Raw genomic sequence first — 19,187 nt, forward strand, 5'->3', positions numbered from 1 at the left:
AATAGAGACTGTAAATAACTTATTATTCCCTGCAGTCCTACCTGTGCAGGCAGTTGCCTGGGTGCACTGCTGTTGCTTGGTTATGATTTGTGATATCAGGTTGTGTACCTGACTCACTTTTACTCCTCCCAGTTATATCGAACCATCAGTTCTTGCTTTGCTGATGCATAGAGGTAAGTCAGCTAACTCTGAGTGACATGCTTAAGCCAAATGAGGTTTGGGAAATATTGACTGTCTTTTTTTTTACCTTTGGACTTACAAACAGAAATTGGACTGCTCTTTGTCTGTCAGAGCAACATGTGCAGCTTTGTGATTACCAAAGATGGCTGGTAAAAGACTTTTGGTTGGAAATTCAGAACTCAGCGACCCCTCATGGATGTCAAGATGATTTCTCAAGGACTAAGAAATGTGGTGTGATGCAATGGCACTTGGCCACGGGTCAAAGAAGTCCGTATCCTGTGACCAGGGGATCACACATGCTTCTCTAAGCAATGGGGTCAGTAATACTGAAACATTAAAACTGCAGCAATGCACTCTGATCTATGTCCTTTGTAGGGATTTTTGCATATCTAACATTTTTTAGAGTAAATGCATGTTTTAGAGAATGCACAAGACCTTTCAAAATGGAGGCTCCTTCTGTGCTTTTAATGCCATGACTGATGCAGGTTCAGGCACTTCTACATACATGTTTCCATAAACTGTGTCAGTATGCTTTGTAACAATCAGTTGTGTTTGATTGGGATTTGCAGATATCTAATAAATACAATAAATAAATATAATAACATTTTAAACAAATCGATACCTACTTCCCAAACATAACTTACTCAAAAACCAGGTTAGATGTTAACTAAATGATTCACTACATTTTCATTTTTCTCTAAAACAAAGGATGACACAGCGTTGGGTCTGTCTCTGTCAGATTTTTTGTAGATCATGTTAAGCTTTTGTTTTCAGGTGGGAGCTGCTACACAAGCTGTGGCTCCGCCCACTAGGAAGTCTCGGTCCTGCAAGTGTGTCCTTGCCTTCCTCATCATCCTCATTGTCATCATTATAGTTGCAGCAGCAATTTTGGCTTGGTATTTCCTGGGTGAGCAAAACATTGTCTCTCATTTTGTTAATATTTTAATCTCAAGTTGTGCTCCTGACAATGACAATGCTGTGTGAGTGGCCACATGTATACAGCATCTACAAAATGTGGTTTGCATGTTTACCTATGATCTTTTGCAACATGCTCAGTTTCAAATAATTGTCAAGTCATGAGGATTATTTGAGGATAGTAGTCATCATGTGCATGAGAAGCTGGCTCCGTAATTGTACTGCTTATCGGGATATAATTTAAAGACCCAAACCAGAACACCATACGTTTGGATCCCTGTAGAATTGCTGTTTTGGCAAAGGATTTGCACTTCAGGATATGATGGAACTGGAGAAACATTTAAATGCTTTGCAGCCAGATCAAATTTGCAACACGCCAACAGGATTCACATCCTGAACCAAGGCCAACTCTTCCAATTGCCGAACATTAAATACCAAATAATATTTTACTGACGTACGCTATTGACAATGCAGCCGTTATGGAGTACTATCTAAATGTAATATTTTAGTTCTCCCTCGGCTGACTAAAACATGTTGGTCCTACAATGACTACAGAAGCCAGGGTCATGCATTTTTATCGGGAGGAGTAGGGAAACAGAATTCAGTTGACCACAAGCTGTAATTCAGTGACATCTAGTCATGAAATTTTACAAACTAACTTAGAGTTAGGCGGCACAGTGCTTAGCACGGTTGCCACACAGCAAGAAGGTCCTGAGTTCAATTCCACCATCAGGCCTGTGTTGAGTTTGCATGTTCTCCCCATGTTTGTGTGGGTTCCCTCTGGGTTAATAGACTGATCTAAATTGCCCATAGGTGTGAATGTGGGTGCGGATGGCTGTCTGTCTCTGTGTGTTAGCCCTGCAACAAAGGGGGACCTGTCCAGGGTGTACCCCACCTCTCGCCCAATGAGAGCTGGGATATGATAGCCCCGTGACCCTGAAAAGGATAAGCAGAAGCGAATGAATGGATGGATGGAACTTAGAGTTAGTGTGTAAAATAATAAGAGTTGATATTGTCCTCTGTGTTGTAGTTTAGTGGTCAAGCAGGTACCAGCTGTGATTCTAAAATGTAAATGTAAGGCTTGAATTAGGTTGACAAGGATGTGGTAAAGAAGCAGAAACTCACAGACAGCTAGGGAAAGCAAATCAGAGTCAGTCTGAGATGCTATATTTATAATGGTACCGCACACGTATACTGAAACAGAGTGAGCAAATATTTTCCAGTTTCCTTTTTTCTTGCCTTTCATGTGTTACGAGTTCAAAATTGGGGATGGAAACAAGAGAAAAAACCACAATAACAACACTGGTCCGGTCGGGTTGAGTCAAACGATGATTTTAATGAACACACGCGTGGGAGATGGACACTGATGCAGACAGCCTCAAAATCTCAAAATGGTGGAGCATTGCTCAAACTTTTATAGCCCCTGGTGCCTCCACCTTATCATAAAAAGCCTACACATTTACATGCTTTCTCTCACACAGCGCCTAAGCTACGACCTTGGCTCCCTGCTTATCTGCTCCTGCTGCGATGGGGCAGAAAACTCCAGCATATTCTGTTCTCTTCTAATCAGACAAATAAGACAATAACTCTCTGTGAGAAGTATTTCTTATAACTCAGCAGTATAATGCATCATAAAACAATGTCATTCATTCACAACAAGTCAGCAGTTTAATGTCATGCAAATCAGTTTAACTAATGCAATAGTTATCAGCTTCTTCTAATTCAGGAGAATAATGCAAACTAATCTACATAATAATTCACAATCTTTAATTCGGGGTATAACATGGCATAAAATAACACTACAATCCAACACATGCCTATTCTTAGCACAGATGGGCTGTCCCATGGATCATTATCATACGACAGATGAAGAACATTGGATCACTGTTATGATACTATTATTATGTAGCATCACAGTTACTCTTTGATGTCTTTAATTTCTGTGTTGGTCCACATTTCTGTAACAGAATACAAGGTTTGGGTGTTAGAGGCTCGTGTCCAGCAGCAGTACACTGCCTACTTATCCATCCTCAACAGGAACTTCTCTACTGATCTGTCCTCTCACAACAGTCCTGTTTTCAAGAAGGAAGCCAAGGGCGTCGAGAGTATGGTGAGCAGGGACCACGAATTCCTCTGATGCAGATGTCCTAAAAATTTAGGTCACTTAGGTGATCCTGTCAGTTTCAAAGGCTTTCTGTTTTTCCACTAATTTTCACAATGTAATCTTAACAAGTAAACAATAACAAAAAAGGGGGCTGAAACAAATAATGCTTAGCAAGTTTGTTTAGGTGCTGTAGATTATAATAATTCTGAGATATTACCACAAACAGTTGTTATCATTAACGTACATTACACTAGTAAGTCATAGACCAGAACAGAAGTCCAGAAGTTTTGTTTTTTTTCATGTGCTCTTATGTGCAAAGGTGTTTTTTTTCTGTTCTCAAACTGATCTCCCTGTTGGAGCTCAGTCTGAGGGGAGTTATTTTTTTTCTCCTTATCTTTCCTCATGTGGTGCATTTTCCATTGTTATACCTCTCTGACCTGTCTTCCCCATGTGATGTTTTGTGTCATGTATGTATGGTCGGAGGGTAAGATGGCGCCGGCATTACGTGCAATAGGTCGGCAGCCTTATGAAATTTCCCCTTGTGGGACTAATACAGGTACATCAAATCAAAAGAAGAGCAGACTGTAGTCAGATTGACTACGCTATAAAGAACCACATAGCACAGCAAAAATAATACATTAAATTAGCATTCAGGAGGCTATGTTTGGCAGTATAAAGTACATATAGTGCATGTGTACTGACAGGAACACTACCATCCTGCACCTGAATGATTTCATGTGAACAGCTGATAGTGTTTTGCTTTCTTTCAGGTAGAGAATATTATGAAAGGTTCGATTCTTTCTCGATACTTCAACTGCACCACTGTGTTTGCCTTTGGGTATGTACATTACATTTTTTCTTCACATAGTCATAAGTCAGAGTCATAACAACAGGAATGGGGCAGTACTGTAGTTTAGTGGTAGACTAAGTGCCAGCTGTGATTCTAAAATACAAATTGAGCCTTGAACTAGGTTGATAAGTAGTGAATATTGTGCCATCATGACTCCAAGTTCAGTTCAAGTTTTTGTCAACAGGAGGATATTTTCTACTGATAAGCTTTGAGTAAAATTTAAAATCTACACTGTTCTGCACATTTTTTCTTAAAACTAACCTCTGAAAAATATCTTTGTGGCTTTAACATACGGTAAGCTTTTACTCTGTTTTCAATAAGGGAGCAGCCACCAGTTGTTTCTTTATAGTGGTTAGTGTTTTATGCTAACTGCTACAATACTGATGTGTTTCAACAAGTTCAGAATCTACCGCTTTCTGAACTGACAAAAACTGAAGATGATCAACTTTATCTTACCAACAGTTTTAGGTATATTATGGTAAATGGTCTGTATTTGTATAGCGCTTTTACTAGTCCTAGGGACCCCAAAGCGCTTTACACACCCAGTCATCCACCCATTCACACACTGGTGGAGGCAAGCTACAGTTGTAGCCACAGCTCCCCTGGGGCAGACTGACAGAAGCAAGGCTGCCATATCGCGCCATCGGCCCTTCTGGCCAACACCAGTAGGCGGTAAGTGAAGTGTCTTGCCCAAGGACACAACGACCGAGACTGTCCGAGCCGGGGCTCGAACCGGCAACCTTCCGGTTACAAAGAACTCCCAACTCTTGAGCCACGATCGATTATAATCAACCCAAGATCATGAGGTAAAAGTACCAACTGTATTGCAGGTCATGCGTGTTTCTATAGACTGTATACAAAAAGCTCGACATGGCAACCTTAAAATGATAAACCACAGACTATAGACTGATTGTAGAGTTCAAAATTCACCTTGTTCAGATGTTGCTGTTTTATTTTTCATTTCTTTTTTCTTTTTATTTATACTGTAAATTTGCGGATTTTAGCTGGGAAGTTGCTTTTGGGCCCAAACAAGTGAAACACTGTGACTATTTAAGAAACTGTCCTTTTTGGTATTTCACCAAATACCTGCAAAAACAAGCATACTTATGACAACATGAAGCCATAGGCACCAAATACTTTGAATCAGTAAAGACAGTAAAACACTAGAAGTCAAAAGTTTGGACACACCTTCTCATTTAATGGTTTTTCTTTATTTTTACTACTTTCTACCTTTGTAGATACATTCTGAAGACATCATATATGAAGCAAGATATATGGAATCATGTAGAAAAAAAGTTGGTAAATATATCTAAATAGGTTTTATATTTTAGATTCCTGAAAGTAGCTACTCTTTGCTTTGTTGATAGCGCTGCAAACCCTTGGCTCTCTCTCAATGCACTTCATGATGTAGTCACCTGCAATCATTTTCATGTCACAGGTGTGCCTTGTCAGTGTTCAATTGTGGAATTTCTTGCCTTCTTCGTCTGACACTGTTGGGGATTTATTCAAAATTGAAGGCACACTGAGCCAGCATGGCGACCACAGCAGCCTGCAGCGACATTACATCCCATCCAGTTTACCTTTATTTTGACCATAATTTCGTTTTCAACAGGACAGTGACCCCAAACACACCTCCAGGCTGTGTAAGGGCTATTTGACCAAGAAGCAGAGTGATGAAGTGCTGCACCAGATGGCCTGTTCTCCTCAGTCACATAAACTAAACCCAAACGCAATGGTGTGGGGATAAGACTGTATAAGACTATTGGAAAACTATTTCAGGTGACGACCTCATGAAGTTCATCGAGAGAATGCCAAGAGTGTACAAAGCAATCTAAAATATAAAAAGCGGTTTGAGTTATTTCACACGTTTTTGTTTCCTACATAATTTCATATGCTCATTCATAATTTTGATGCTTTCAGTGAGAATGTACAATGTGAATAGACATGAAAATAAAGAAAAACCATGAAATGAGAAGGTGTGTCCAAACTTTTGACTGGTCTTTCATCGAGTCTTGGTTGTCTTTTTGTCTCTGCAGGGAAGGAAGTGTTGTGGCTCACTTCTGGATACTGCTGAATATACCCAGCAGCCATGCTGAGGGAGTCACGCTGGAGAAGGTCAGAAGGAGCCTGGTGGAGGGGCTGAAGGGGTACAGCAGGTCAAAGGTGGAAGAGACAGCCAGCTTTGATGGATACCTTTTCCATCTCCCTACACTATCTGTCAGTGGTGAGAGGAAGAACATGGGCAGAAAAACAGTTAAAGGAAGATTTAAATCTAAATTTAATGTACATTTAATTTAATTTCTGTTTCTTTTTGTTCTGCTCCCTACAGAAACTGACCCCAAAGTTGTAAAACTTTTGAAAGCCTCATTTGGTATCAGATTTTATTTCAGTTTGTTTATAATTTTTTGTTTTGTATTAATTAATTCATGTACCGGAACTTTAATTACAAGTAGCACAGTCCACTGTACATTAGACAAGAAATAAAGTAACTCATGGGAACAAAGGTAAACAGGATTTTATGTTGAGCATGCTTCTCAGTATAATTTAATTTATTATACTGTATACATAATTCACTGAACAAATGTGATTTTGGGGTGAAAGGCAAAAATTTTAAAGCCTTATTTTGACATTTGAACTCCACCTCTATTAGGTCGCATCATTATTTAATTGGCAACATTTAATACCCATTTTTTGACTTGCTTAGATGGGCACTCATTGGTCATGGTTAGAGTTTAACTACATCATAGTACAGGTAGTTTATATGTTTAGTTTTGAAATGACTTTAAAATGTTTTGAAAGGGGCATAATAATAACACGATAAAAACAATGGAACTTGGATACTAACTAACAACTGAATTATTTAAATTTGCTAACAACATATTTGACCTACAGCTTTATTAGCACAGACGCCAAAAACTCTATAAACTGATTTTCTCTTGTGTTATACTTTTACATGGCACATTGTTCTAGTTTAGTCTGATCTTTTAATTGTTTCTTTTTAGACAATTCCTTTTAACGTAATAGCTCCATATCTAAAGTCAAAGTAAAACTTTATATTTAGTGTAATGTCATCAATCCCTATCAGCTTAAGTTAAACCATAGAAGCAAAAGCCATTGAAGTTTAACATTTACAAATCCCATCATCTGTGCACAAAAGTACAAACTCAGTTCTGACTTTAATTCTTGCCTTTTTTGCCCCAAGACTGCTACCGCTATCAGAAGGTGGTGTCCAGCAGCCCCATTCTGCTCCTTGGCCCTAACACGCAGCGTTCCTCCTGTCTGTGGCACCTCCAGACCACCCCAAGCTCCCAGCTTGAGCTCCATATGGAGTGGCTGCTTCCAGAGTGCAGTGACAGACTGCTGGTGTACAACTCGCTCACCCCTGCTGATAATCATCTCATCACATCGTGAGTCTCTCCTAACAATATAAGTATATTTAGACTGATACACAGCACTGTGAGGCATTAATGTAAAGTGACAGGAATATTTAAAAACCACAAAAATGAAATCAATATTTGGCCTGACCTTTAAAATAGGATGATCTACACATATCTAGGCCTCTATAGTTCCTGTTATAGATGTCCAAAATAGAAACTCATACTAACACGTTATTATCACTATCATTTATGGGCTCTGTGCAACTTTCCTTCCTTCCTACCAGTGTGTATGGCTGCAGCAGACATGAGCGCGTGGTCCGTGTCCTGTCATCAGGAGAGTGGATGACAGTGGTTTGGAAACAGGGTCTATACAATTACAAGGAATCCTTTTCTTTGTCTGTGCAGGCTTGGGAACACCAGGGTAAGCCTACCTGAATGTTTTGCACTTCTCTCTGGTAAAAAATGTATCATACAATAATTTGACTAAAAGTCAGCATCCTAACATGCAATGTCAACCTTTGGTGGCACATCAAAAAGTTACATCATCTGGAAAACGTTTTGGTATTCTGTCCAGTAGATATTTAGATATATCACACTGTAAATGAAATTATTGACCGGTTAGTTGTGCAAGAGCTACAGGAATGACCAGAGTGAGTGGGATTTAGTCTCTGGGCAGCAGATATCAATATCCTCATGTATTTTTATGGCAATCTATCTTGGTCTCACAAAACCAAGAATCAATCAAGTTGTGTTCTGAAAGACATGGTAGAAATCAATCTTGTGTGGATCCTGCTATATTCATGAGTCCCCCTCTTCTTTTCTGTATATATTCACATTAAATGATTATATTGTGGACTGAACAATCTTTCTTGCTTTGTGTCTTCATCATTCTTAGACTGTAATTCCACTATACAGTTGGAGGCAGTATCAGGGGTCCAAGGGACACTAAAGACACCCTTCTTTCCCAGCTACTACCCTCCTGACACCAACTGTACCTGGAACTTTACTGTAAGCCTCTCCTTCAGCCGTGCATCTTTTATTGATCCACACATTGATTGATTATTTTATTTATCATCAAATGATCCACGTCAAACTTTGAATCACTAAAGGTAACTCGTATTATAATAAAGAACCTGTCAAGTAAATGACTTGATTGATACATTTACTGTCCTGTGTGTGATTTCAGATGCCCAGTGCAGGGATGGGCTTGTGTTTGACATTTGAGGGCTATGAGCTAAGCAGAGCCAGCTACAACCAGGCCTGTACCCAGGGACAGTGGGTCATCCAGAATCGCAGGTAAGCTGTGCCACAAAGACCTTTTTCAGCCCAGTAAAGCAACGTTAGTGCCTATTCTGGAACTTATTAGACATGTTTACACACACAAAAAGAACATTTGAGATAGCCCAACACAACACAAATCTTCATCATAACTGATATAGCGGGTCGTGCTTTCAAATAGTTCCCTTTTTAGCAAATAGTCATGTGTAAAGGATTTTGTCTTTCTGTGTAATGCACAGGTGCTGAGTTCTGCTTCTTCTTAGCCTCAGTAAAAAGTATTTAGACCCTGAGAGGATTTTGTTCCCTACTGAACAACAGGGGGCAGTGTTGTACCACACAAGCCAACCAAATCCCCTTATGTTCGAGAGCATTTTAATTCCAGTATAGGCAATAAACTCACAAATCCCTTACTTTCTTTATTTAATCAGGAAGAAACCGATCAATAGTTTCTTGTACAAGTGGAGAGGTGATGCCTTCAGGGACACGTCCCTTCACTTTCACCCTCCCTCTCCTTTCTCAGGCTGTGCGGCACCAGGGCTCTGCAGCCCTACAGCGAACGTCTCTTCCTGCTCTCTACGACAGCCACTATCTTCATGACATCTGAGGTGTCACTCACAGGGCCGGGCCTTCAGCTGCAATACAGCGTCTTCAACCTGTCAGATCGTGAGTTGTGGATGCTGGAACTGACAGCCATGAAATGTTGATGAAAATATTGGGATGTCATTTTGTGACCTTTTCTCAGCATAATTTCGAGCTCTGTGTGTATTTGTGTTTTATAGCTTGCCCAGGACAGTTCCTGTGCACTGTGAATGGTCTCTGCGTGCCCATCTGTGATGGAATCAAGGACTGTCCCAATGGCCTCGATGAGAGAAACTGTGGTATATACAGAACTCCAAACATAAATAACTCTCCCTTCACATTGAGAGGGTAGAGTAAGTGCTCAAATACTGAATGTGACACATAAATGTGCCCATTCTAAGTAAAATAATGTTGAATTTATTGTCTATCAGCCACCACCCTCTTGGTGAGGCCACTTGTGACACTGGAGAGCCAAAACTGCCAGATTTATATGACATGGATGAGAGTAGAACTGTTCCAGAAAAACATCAGATATGTGAGGCTTATCAGAGTGCTGCTAATGAAAGCTGCCTGGCTTTAAATCCAGGGGTGATGTTGATCTGATCTGATGGGCCTACTCTTTAAAAACCCCATGAAAGCACTTGGAAGGCAGAAAGAATCTCTAATTTTAAAACCTGTGAGTGTTGGCAGCCTGTCAAGCTACAATGCTCTCAGTGGTTTGACTAAGGTCAAGTGTTCACTATTGATTCAGTGCTGTGAAAAAATGTTCATCCCCGTCCTGATTTTTTTGTTTTTGCACATTTTTTAAGACCTAAATATTTCAGATAGCATCTTTAGCATAGCATCTTTATTTATAACGCACTTTACATCCAACAATGTTGACCAAAGTGCTACAAATATAAAACAGAGAGGAAACAGTTTAAATTACATATAAAATATCTTAAAATTAAAAATAATATAATTAATAAGAAAATATATTAAGAGACATCAACAAGTCCTGCTGTGCTAAAAGCCAAGGAAAATAAAATGTTTTAAGACGTGATTTAAAAACAGATAAGGAAGGTGCCTGTCTAACATGTAAAGGCAACTCATTCCACAATTTTGGTGCTGCCACAGCAAACGCCCGATCCCCTCTGAGCTTACGATTAGTCCTGGGCACACTCAGGAGGAGCTGGTCTGCCGACCTGAGGGACCGGGAAGGTATGTATGGATGAAGAAGCTCAGAGAGGTACACAGGGGCAGCATTGGACCAACATTTAAAAACAAATAAAAGCAGCTTAAAATGGATCCTAAAATGCACGGGCAGCCAATGAAACTGGGGTGATATGCTCGTATCTACGAGTGCCAGTTTAAAGCCGTGCAGCAGTATTCTGGACTAGCTGCAGTCGAAAAACAGAAGATCGACTCACCCCAAAATAAAGAGAATTACAGTAATCCAGCCGAACGGTTACAAAAGCGTGGATTACTGTTTCAAATTGCTGTCTCGTAAGAAAGTGCTTAATTTTGGCCAGTTGCCTCAGATGAAAGAAACTAGACCTTACAACCAACCCGATCTGGCTTTCAAGCTTAAGCTCAGGATCCATTTTAAAACCCAGATTAACAAACTCTGGTTTACCTGCCTGCGACAGACTGGCAACCTGTCCAGGGTGTACCCCGCCTTTCGCCCTATGACAGCTGGGATAGGCTCCAGCGCCCCCCGCGACCCTGAAAAGGATAAGCAGAAGCGAATGGATGGATGGATGGATGGATGGTTTACAGAATGATTTCAGGGATTGCAGATCAACACACGGAACAGCAGTGGAAGCAGGTCTAAACACCATTACTTCAGTTTTAGAATCGTTAAAACAAAGAAAGTTTAGCGCCAACCACGACTTGACGTTCTGCAGACATCATCAAGAGAATTTTAATATTAGACAAAGATAACCAGGGATAAGGGAAAAAGCTATCTAAACCTTCCTGGCCCTGTGTGATGAAGTAAGACATCTAAAAAAGGTGAGATAAAAAGTCAGTGACATCTATCTGTCTGGAAAGGGTTAGAACGCCATTTCTAAGGCTTTGGGACTCACAGTAAACTACAGTGAGAGTCATATCCACAAAAGGAGAAACCTTGGAACAGTGAACCTTTCGAGGAGTGGCTGGCCTACCAAATTTACTCCAAAAGTGCATTGAAGACTCATCCAGGAGGCCACAAGAGAACCTAGAACAACATCTAAAGAACTGCAGGACTCATTTGCCTTAGTTAAGGTCAGAGTTCAACAACAATGAGAAAGAAACTGGGCAAAAATGGCCTCCATGGGAGAGATCAAGGAGAAAAAAAGAACACAAAGACTCGTCTGACATTTGCCAAGGTTTACATCTGGTGTAAAACTAGCACTGCATTTCATGAAAACATCATCATACTAACAGTCAAACATGGCGGTTGGTGGTAGAGTGATGGTCTGGGCTGCTTTGCTCGATGACTTGCTGTAACTGAAGGAACCACAGATTCTGCACGAAGATCCTGAAGGTGAACCACTGAACCACTCAGGCTGAACGACCGCTTGGTTTATCGGAACACCAACCCTTTTTCACATAGGGTCAGGTAGGTTTGGATGGCTGTTTTCCATTAATAAATAAAATCATCATCATTTAAAAACTGCATTTTACTCAGGTTATCGAACATTTAACTATGACAAACATGCAAAAACATAATACCAAAAATATGGAAGCGACAAATACTTCTTCATGGCAAAGACTAATGCTAATACTATACTAATTTACAGAAAGTAAAATATGCTAGCCACAAATTCAGACATATTTACTGTATATTTCTGTTATACAAAAGCATCAAAAGCACTTTATTTAATAACTTTTTCAAATGTACTCTCTAATAAAACTCCTCTTTTGCTTTTCTCCTAATAAACATAATCCAGCATACATTAAATCAAGCTATTAATTATGTACTGCGACACACTCAAAATACATTTAATCTGTAAATAAGAAGCACCGTGGGCTAACTCATGTTACACGGCTGAGTTTTTCTACAATATTTTGTCAGTGAACGGTTCTGAATGTAGTGTTTACATGTGTGTCTCTCAGTATGTGTGGCACAATACAAATGTCCAGAGGACAGTCAGTGTGTGGACTACTACAAAGTGTGTGACCAACACCCGGACTGCCCTGAAGCTACCGATGAGATGAACTGCACTGAAGGTAACAGGCTGCAAGTGTCCTTCTTTTCACACATAAAATACTTCCACAGCCGTCGGCAAAAGGTAGTTGGAAAAATCACTACGATCCCCCTTTTTGGAATATATGTAGTCAGATGCCTCTAACACTACATTTCCTGTGTGCTGTATAACCAAAGCCTCCATTCACCTTTTAAAATGCTTAGCTTATAAAAAGTGTGCTTTAAGATGTAACCACCCAGACGTCATTTTATATCATTGATTCATTCAGTCGTTCAATTCAGTCTGAGGTGTCTGACTTTTTAATTAGAAGGTGACAGTTAGAAAGATGCATGAAGGTGAGGGATAGGAAGGTGTGGGTTGCATGCAGCAAAGCGCCCACGGCAGAATCAAACCCTGCCTGTCTGCTGCCACAGGGACAGCCAAAAACATATCAGGAATATCTGTTTTCAGTGAGGTAGTGGCCTGTTTTTATCTTGTCCTGCATCCTTTTGGAAGACCCACATGACTTTATCCTGAACATCTCAACAGTAACAGTGCATATTGGTTCCTTTTAGCTTCAAGCTGAACTGATGAGGGAAGCAGACACAGGCCATGATGTAAACTTTATTGTTTAATTGCATTAAATATAAATTTATACTTGTGTCCATGCCCAGGCGTGCAGTGTACAGATATGACCTATGTGTGTGCTGACGGAACGTGTCTGAAGAAACCAAATCCTGAGTGTGACTTTGTCACTGACTGCCCTGACGCCTCCGATGAGAAACATTGTGGTAAGAAGACTCGATCACCTAACACCTTCTAACATTCTAACTTTATTCTCATTATTTTAATTGTATCACATTAAAATTTCGAGACTTCTGTGTGCTTCTATGTCAGAGAATTTGTTTCAATAACTCGCGAGCATTTTATTTGAAAAGTATTAGCTCACACTGCGCACATCAGTGTGTTTAAACATACCTGCGTGTGTGTATCCAGAGTGCGGCCTGAGGCAGTTCTCCAGCCGCATCGTTGGGGGAACGGACGCCTCAGAGGGGGAGTGGCCATGGCAGGCCAGCCTGCAGGTGCGGGGTAACCACATCTGTGGTGGCACTTTAATCGCCAGTCAGTGGGTGGTGTCGGCTGCCCACTGTTTCTATGACGACCGGTAAGGGCAGGAAACAAAAAGGAAGGAAGTGGTGTGATGACTTAAATGTTAGAAAGTGATGTTAATAAGAAGACAACCAAAGACTCTCTGTTGTGTAAAGATTAAAATATTATCATCCTCTGCCGTGACTTTGATGGAGCATTTTAGTCGTGGTTTTATAAATCAAGTTTATTTCTGCTGCAGCTTCCTCCTTCTGTCCTTCGGTTGCATCTTTGCTGACCGGGGTTTAACTGTCACAGCCTGTCTGAGTCAGAGGCAGAGTATTTATGGATTTGTATACACTTGTGTTTTTCAACCCCACAATCTGGACCATCCCCAAAACTATAGCTGCAGCATCCTCTAGAGCATTACCTATTTTTCTCTGCTTAATTTTCTTGCATGGTGATTAAAAGCTTAAGCAGCCTTCAGAGTCTGTGGATGAGGAAGATAAAAAAGCTGAAAAAGTATAAACAGATATTTCTTGGCATGAGTTAATACTGCTAACTGTGTGGGTGTTTTCTTTTTAAATAGCTCAGGAAAAAAACGCTTTCTTATTGGCCCTACAACACATTTGACCTCTTTGTGTTCCTGCTGCAGTCTCTACTCCCCCTCAGTGTGGACAGTCTACCTTGGCAAACTTCTGATCAACCGCAGCAGCCCTACAGAGGAGGTGGCGCGGGTCCAACGCATCCATCTTCATCATTACTATGACGATGAGTCCCACGACTACGACCTGGCCCTGCTCAAGCTGGACCGGCCCGCCGCTGCGCTGCTGACTGGGCATGCTCGACCCACCTGCTTGCCCCCACCAACGCACCAGCTGGAGCCAGGCCTGCTCTGCTGGGTCACTGGCTGGGGGGCACTCCGTGAGGGGGGTGAGCTTTGAAAGCAGGGAAGGGGAGGGCTTGAAGGATGTGCAAAGAAGCTAGAGTATGGAATAGCAAATTACAGATCTTTTAATAACCAGTAAACCTGCTATGGCAGTGATTTCCAAGTTTTTGGTTTGACCTCTCAAAATGCCTCCATATCTGCTACACTTTATCACCTCAATTTGCTTTATATTGTAAAGTAAAGACTCTACAATAGTATAGAAAAACCCCAACAATCAGACAAACCTCTATAAGCAAGCACCTCTGACAGGTCTTGGTGAGACTCCCCTGGTGAGCTGGGGCTTTTTATGTTCACTCATTGCCTGCACGGGCTTCTTTCAGAAACTCCAGTTTCCTCCCACAGTCCAGAAACATGAGTATTAGGTTAACTGGTGATTTTGAATTTGTTGTAGGTTAGATTTTAGAGTGTGTGGTTGTCTCTGTTTTGGCGTTATGATGGACTAGAGACCTGTCCTTGTGTATCGTGCCATCTGGACTACTTTTTCTCTGGGAATGACATTAAAATATTGAAATAAAACTGCAAAACACAGGTCCATTTCAGTAACTTGAACGAGCTGACAGAAGGTTTAACCGTCTGTGACCTAGCCATCTGCTGTTCAGAGCAGCTGTGCCAGTAATAAACCCAAACTTTAAACCTTTAAAAAATGAGTATTAGCCACAGAGACCAGTTTTTTTCCCATGTTTATTTCTGCTGTAAAGTTGGGCAGTTTGATATAGGAGACCGTGGCAACTGACTTGCTTTCAGAGCCAGCCTCAAGTGGCCATCCATATTTATTAGAGCAAAGTTTAATTGGTTTCCTCTATGATCAAACATCTTGGAGGTTTAAAATTCATCTTCTGACATTTTAAATGGATTGGGGACCTCTATCCTACCTGCCTCTCAAAACAGTCATTTTTCATTCTCCACGATCATAAATCACATTGAGCTACAGGCTGCTTTATGGACAGACACAACAACAGACCTTAAAAGACACTTAAATCCCACTGAGCAGTTTCATAAACACTACTGGTCCTAGAGTGATGTTACATTTACTGCTTTAAAAATGGAAGGTTTACTCTAAAAGAAGAGCACTCACTCACTTTTTAGTTTTTCTTTTAAGCAAGTTTGACTCCTGTTGCAGAATGATTACCGACTTATGTATTATTCAGTGTGATGCATCATTTTCACAACCAAACGACTGTGTGGTTTTTAAAAACATCCTTTTGTCAGTGCGTGCGAGATATGGGGAGTTTTTGTGCAGACGGTGATGTGGAGGCAAGTGGGTGTGCTATTTTGATATCTGAGCAAACACACATGCAAAAAAAAACCTAATTTAAATCAAAAAGGCAGGAGGAGATGGAGTGGTGTGGGTGGAAGTGGTTTCTGCTATCACGATGAACTTAATAAACTGAAGGCTGAGAGAGAGAAAAGGTGTGGGAGAACATATACTGGCATGCAACGCTTCATAAGAATCAATACAACTTTTGAGAAAAATCGAAGGTAAATTTGAATACATTAAAATGCATTTGCATGATCATAATCGGAATAAAGTGTTTTCTTGTTACCGTAAGGGAAGACCTTTGTTGTTCATTATTAGTAAGTGAAGACACGTCAACCAGGCTTTCCAGCAAACATGGGTGCATCTGGGTTCTACACTATGGGGAACAGCAGCTGCCCACACAAAGCATGCTAAGTGTGGTCTGCCCAGATGTACCCCACATTTCACACCAGTAGCAGGGATCACAGAGGGCTGCCTAACTGTGCCCCGTGGTACATTACAGCCACCAGCTGTATGCAGCGTGGAACAGCGTTTCTGAGGTTCTGCATCAATCACCTTCTCTCAGCTTCTCAGTCTCCTGTTATTTCTCGCAGTGTACTAAAACATGTTCCGTGGTTTCATTACCCTGTATAGTGTTTCATTAATATAAGTAATATGCTGGCAGACATACCCATGTAGGCCCAAAGTCGGGTGGCTGTGCCTCATTAGATAGCATGGGTAATATAGCAGCTGGAAGGTTGGTGGATCAATTTCTCTGGATACTTCAGTCTACAGTGTGTCGGGGAATGTTAGACAAATACCTGTGCACACACAGGATCCACAGCACCTTTGCCCCTTTAGGACCCCTGTATGAGCTTTCTATGGGCAAGCACACAATGGGTTCCCTCACACCAGTCCATAAAGGGCACATTAGGAATGTTTATTGGACGCTGGAGGTTGCAGAGTGTTATTAGTGCTGTTGGGTGATATCTATTGCAAATGGTGCTGCACCAAAATCTTCTCTGTGATTGCTTTGCTCGCTAGCAGATTGCTGCAGTTTGCATGAAAGTATGCTGATTTGTCTGCAGACAAGTCAACAGTGAAAGTTGAAAAGTGTGATGGGAAGTGAAAACGGAGAATGTTTGGCTTCACGGTAAACGTTGTGTCTTACAGTTGAAACCAACATGTTTCAGAAGACACAGATTTGACTCTGAACGCTAGTTAGCATTTTCCAGGCGTACTATGAGTGATGACAACCAAAACAATCAAAAGAAGGTTGTCAGTGCAGAAATGTATACCTTTTTGCAACAACCTCCCAAAAGCACTCGCAGTCAGGGAAAACTTGTTTTTCCCTCATCGCTGGCCATTTCCAAACAATTGCTAATGGGTCTCTAAGCTGGTGTTACTGGGGCCTTAAGCAGTGCACAAAGACTCAACAGCATTATGACTGACAGGATATTCTTTTGCCCTCTGTCACTCTGTCCTCTTACTTTTCCCAGGCACAGCCAGTAATGTGCTTCAGAAAGTTGATGTGCGCCTGGTTAGCGAGGAATCCTGCATCCGTTCCTATGGACACCTGGTTACTCCCAGAATGCTTTGTGCCGGTTACCGCAATGGAAGGAAAGATGCCTGTCAGGTACAAAGAAATACAAGCTGCATGTGCTTTGAACTTTGGCAGCAAAAATGGATCAAATGACTAAAAATTAAAAAGCAAGTGGAACTCAGAATGTCCAACACAACACTTAGCACTTCATCCCCTCAGCTCTACACATTGTTTCCTTTACAGCCTGCACTTTTACTGTTTTGTCACAATCTCACCATTCCCGTCTAAAATATCTTTACCTACATTTGAAAAAAGAAGAGTGAACAAAACAAGTCAAAAGAAGACCAGGCTTTGGTTTGCTGGGTGGAGATACAGCAACAAGTGTGTGTAGAACTGCCAAGAAACTGTAGGTAAAATCAAAGCAGAGATTTAAATTAAACTGATTTTGTATGGATTCTCTCTTTAATATAACTAATATTACAAAAAAATCTAAATTCAATAAGTTCCTGCAGTGTTTTAAAGTTGATATGATGCAATGAAAGTAAAATTCTATGTATCACTTAGAATCGTGTAGTCCTGCTCTCTGTCAAGATGTCCTCAAAGCCACAAAAAAGGAGAAACCGATTAAAATTTTAAATATTAAAAAAATCTATAACGTTATTTCCTCTTTTTAGCCCAGTTTTTTTAAAACACATCGATGTTATAAAATGAGTTTTAAAAGCCACATATCTAAGAACCCCTGATGATGATGATATAGTGAGTCACTGTAGTAATTATAAGTACTGTCAATTATTATGGTGCCTCTGTGCTGTGAAGACCCAGTCTTATTTGTGCCTCGTTAACGTTACCTTTGTCTGTTAGGGAGACTCGGGCGGTCCCTTGGTGTGTCAGGAGCCTTCAGGTCGCTGGTTCCTGGCCGGGGTGGTGAGCTGGGGTAGAGGCTGCGGGCGTCCAGACTACTATGGTGTCTACACTCGCATCACCAGGCTCACCAACTGGATAAAGCAGGTCATCAGCAGCTCCTGAGTTACTGATGTCATACTTGCACCAGAACACCAAACCGGAAGAGAGAGAAAAAATGCCTTAAGGTGTTCACAGATGACCTGAGACTGGTTCTTATCCAAACAATGCAACTGTGAAATGTTAAAGGCTTTTTTCCAAAGTAACAAAAGTAATGAAATACTGAAACGATACGCCTCTAATAACTGATAGTAAAAAAACGCTTTGAAATTGTACCCAGCAAAAATCATTTACAAGCTGAATCTTCCTCATTTGAAAGATAATAAACTTCACATATAGCCTCACATATTCTGTGTTTGCATCTCTGATTTAAAATGAATGTAAAATATGTGTAACAAGACAAGTCCACAGTCGCTGCGTGAGTCTATTTATACCTTTAGTACTTTTAGCCTCCAGCTGGGTACTTTGGAGGAGACTGAGACTCCTATACTTCTGCAGACTCCAACTTGTTTTTGCAGCGGAGAAGGCGCCCCCTGCTGGTTATTAGAAAGAATGTTGTTTTAAGGCTGCACCTTTTGGACCTGGAAGTTTTGGCTTTTGTTCATATATGGTCTTTGCATATCTAATTGCAACATAGTAAAACGTAAACCAAAGAAAGAAAAGATCATCTAATTAAGGGATGTTAAGCTGGTTTCAGTGCCCTACAGTTTGCCATTATTCTACACTACAGAAAACTCTGTCAGCACAACTCTTTCAGCTTAAACTGTGAGAGATAAATGTTTAAAATTACAGAAATGTTTTGGTAGATCATTGCAAAGACCACTCTGTAAGTATAAAACTGAAAGTTTTTTTGGTTAATTAACAGAAGTCCAGTGTTTTTGCTATTTTTGGGAGGACATAGGAGTGTTTTTACTGTGGATCCACTGGTAAGAAACAGAAATTTCTATAGTAGATAGATTACTTTGGTGTGACCTTGGGAG

The 19,187-nt window shown here is 40.7% G+C and overlaps 1 protein-coding gene and 1 long non-coding RNA gene across 3 annotated transcripts; one reads left to right on the forward strand and one right to left on the reverse strand.

Moving 5' to 3' along the window:
- The first annotated feature begins 263 nt into the window (after window positions 1–263).
- Window positions 264–18,553, forward strand: tmprss6 (transmembrane serine protease 6). Of its 2 annotated transcripts, XM_026171822.2 has the most exons (18): window positions 265–496; window positions 955–1,087; window positions 3,063–3,205; window positions 3,970–4,037; window positions 6,086–6,273; window positions 6,379–6,420; window positions 7,252–7,456; window positions 7,711–7,847; window positions 8,322–8,434; window positions 8,613–8,722; window positions 9,225–9,367; window positions 9,484–9,582; window positions 12,362–12,475; window positions 13,107–13,223; window positions 13,429–13,597; window positions 14,174–14,451; window positions 17,204–17,340; window positions 18,109–18,553. In XM_026171822.2, the coding sequence occupies exons 1-18, from the start codon at window positions 407–409 to the stop codon at window positions 18,271–18,273; spliced, it is 2,451 nt and encodes an 816-aa protein (XP_026027607.2). In that variant the 5' UTR covers window positions 265–406; the 3' UTR covers window positions 18,274–18,553. The 2 variants fall into 2 exon arrangements, with proteins under 2 accessions (XP_080159309.1, XP_026027607.2); XM_080303183.1 differs by lacking the exon at window positions 6,379–6,420 and having other exon boundaries at window positions 264–496.
- On the reverse strand, window positions 10,116–13,585 carry LOC145429543 (uncharacterized). The gene is made up of 3 exons (XR_013909787.1): window positions 13,411–13,585; window positions 10,899–10,987; window positions 10,116–10,467 (listed from the first exon to the last, which is right to left on the reverse strand). It is a non-coding gene; the product is annotated as an uncharacterized LOC145429543 (long non-coding RNA).
- Window positions 18,554–19,187: the final 634 nt, after the last annotated feature.

The sequence above is a fragment of the Astatotilapia calliptera genome, chromosome 6 (genome assembly GCF_964374335.1).
Source record: "Astatotilapia calliptera chromosome 6, fAstCal68.1, whole genome shotgun sequence".
NCBI lineage: Eukaryota > Metazoa > Chordata > Actinopteri > Cichliformes > Cichlidae > Astatotilapia > Astatotilapia calliptera.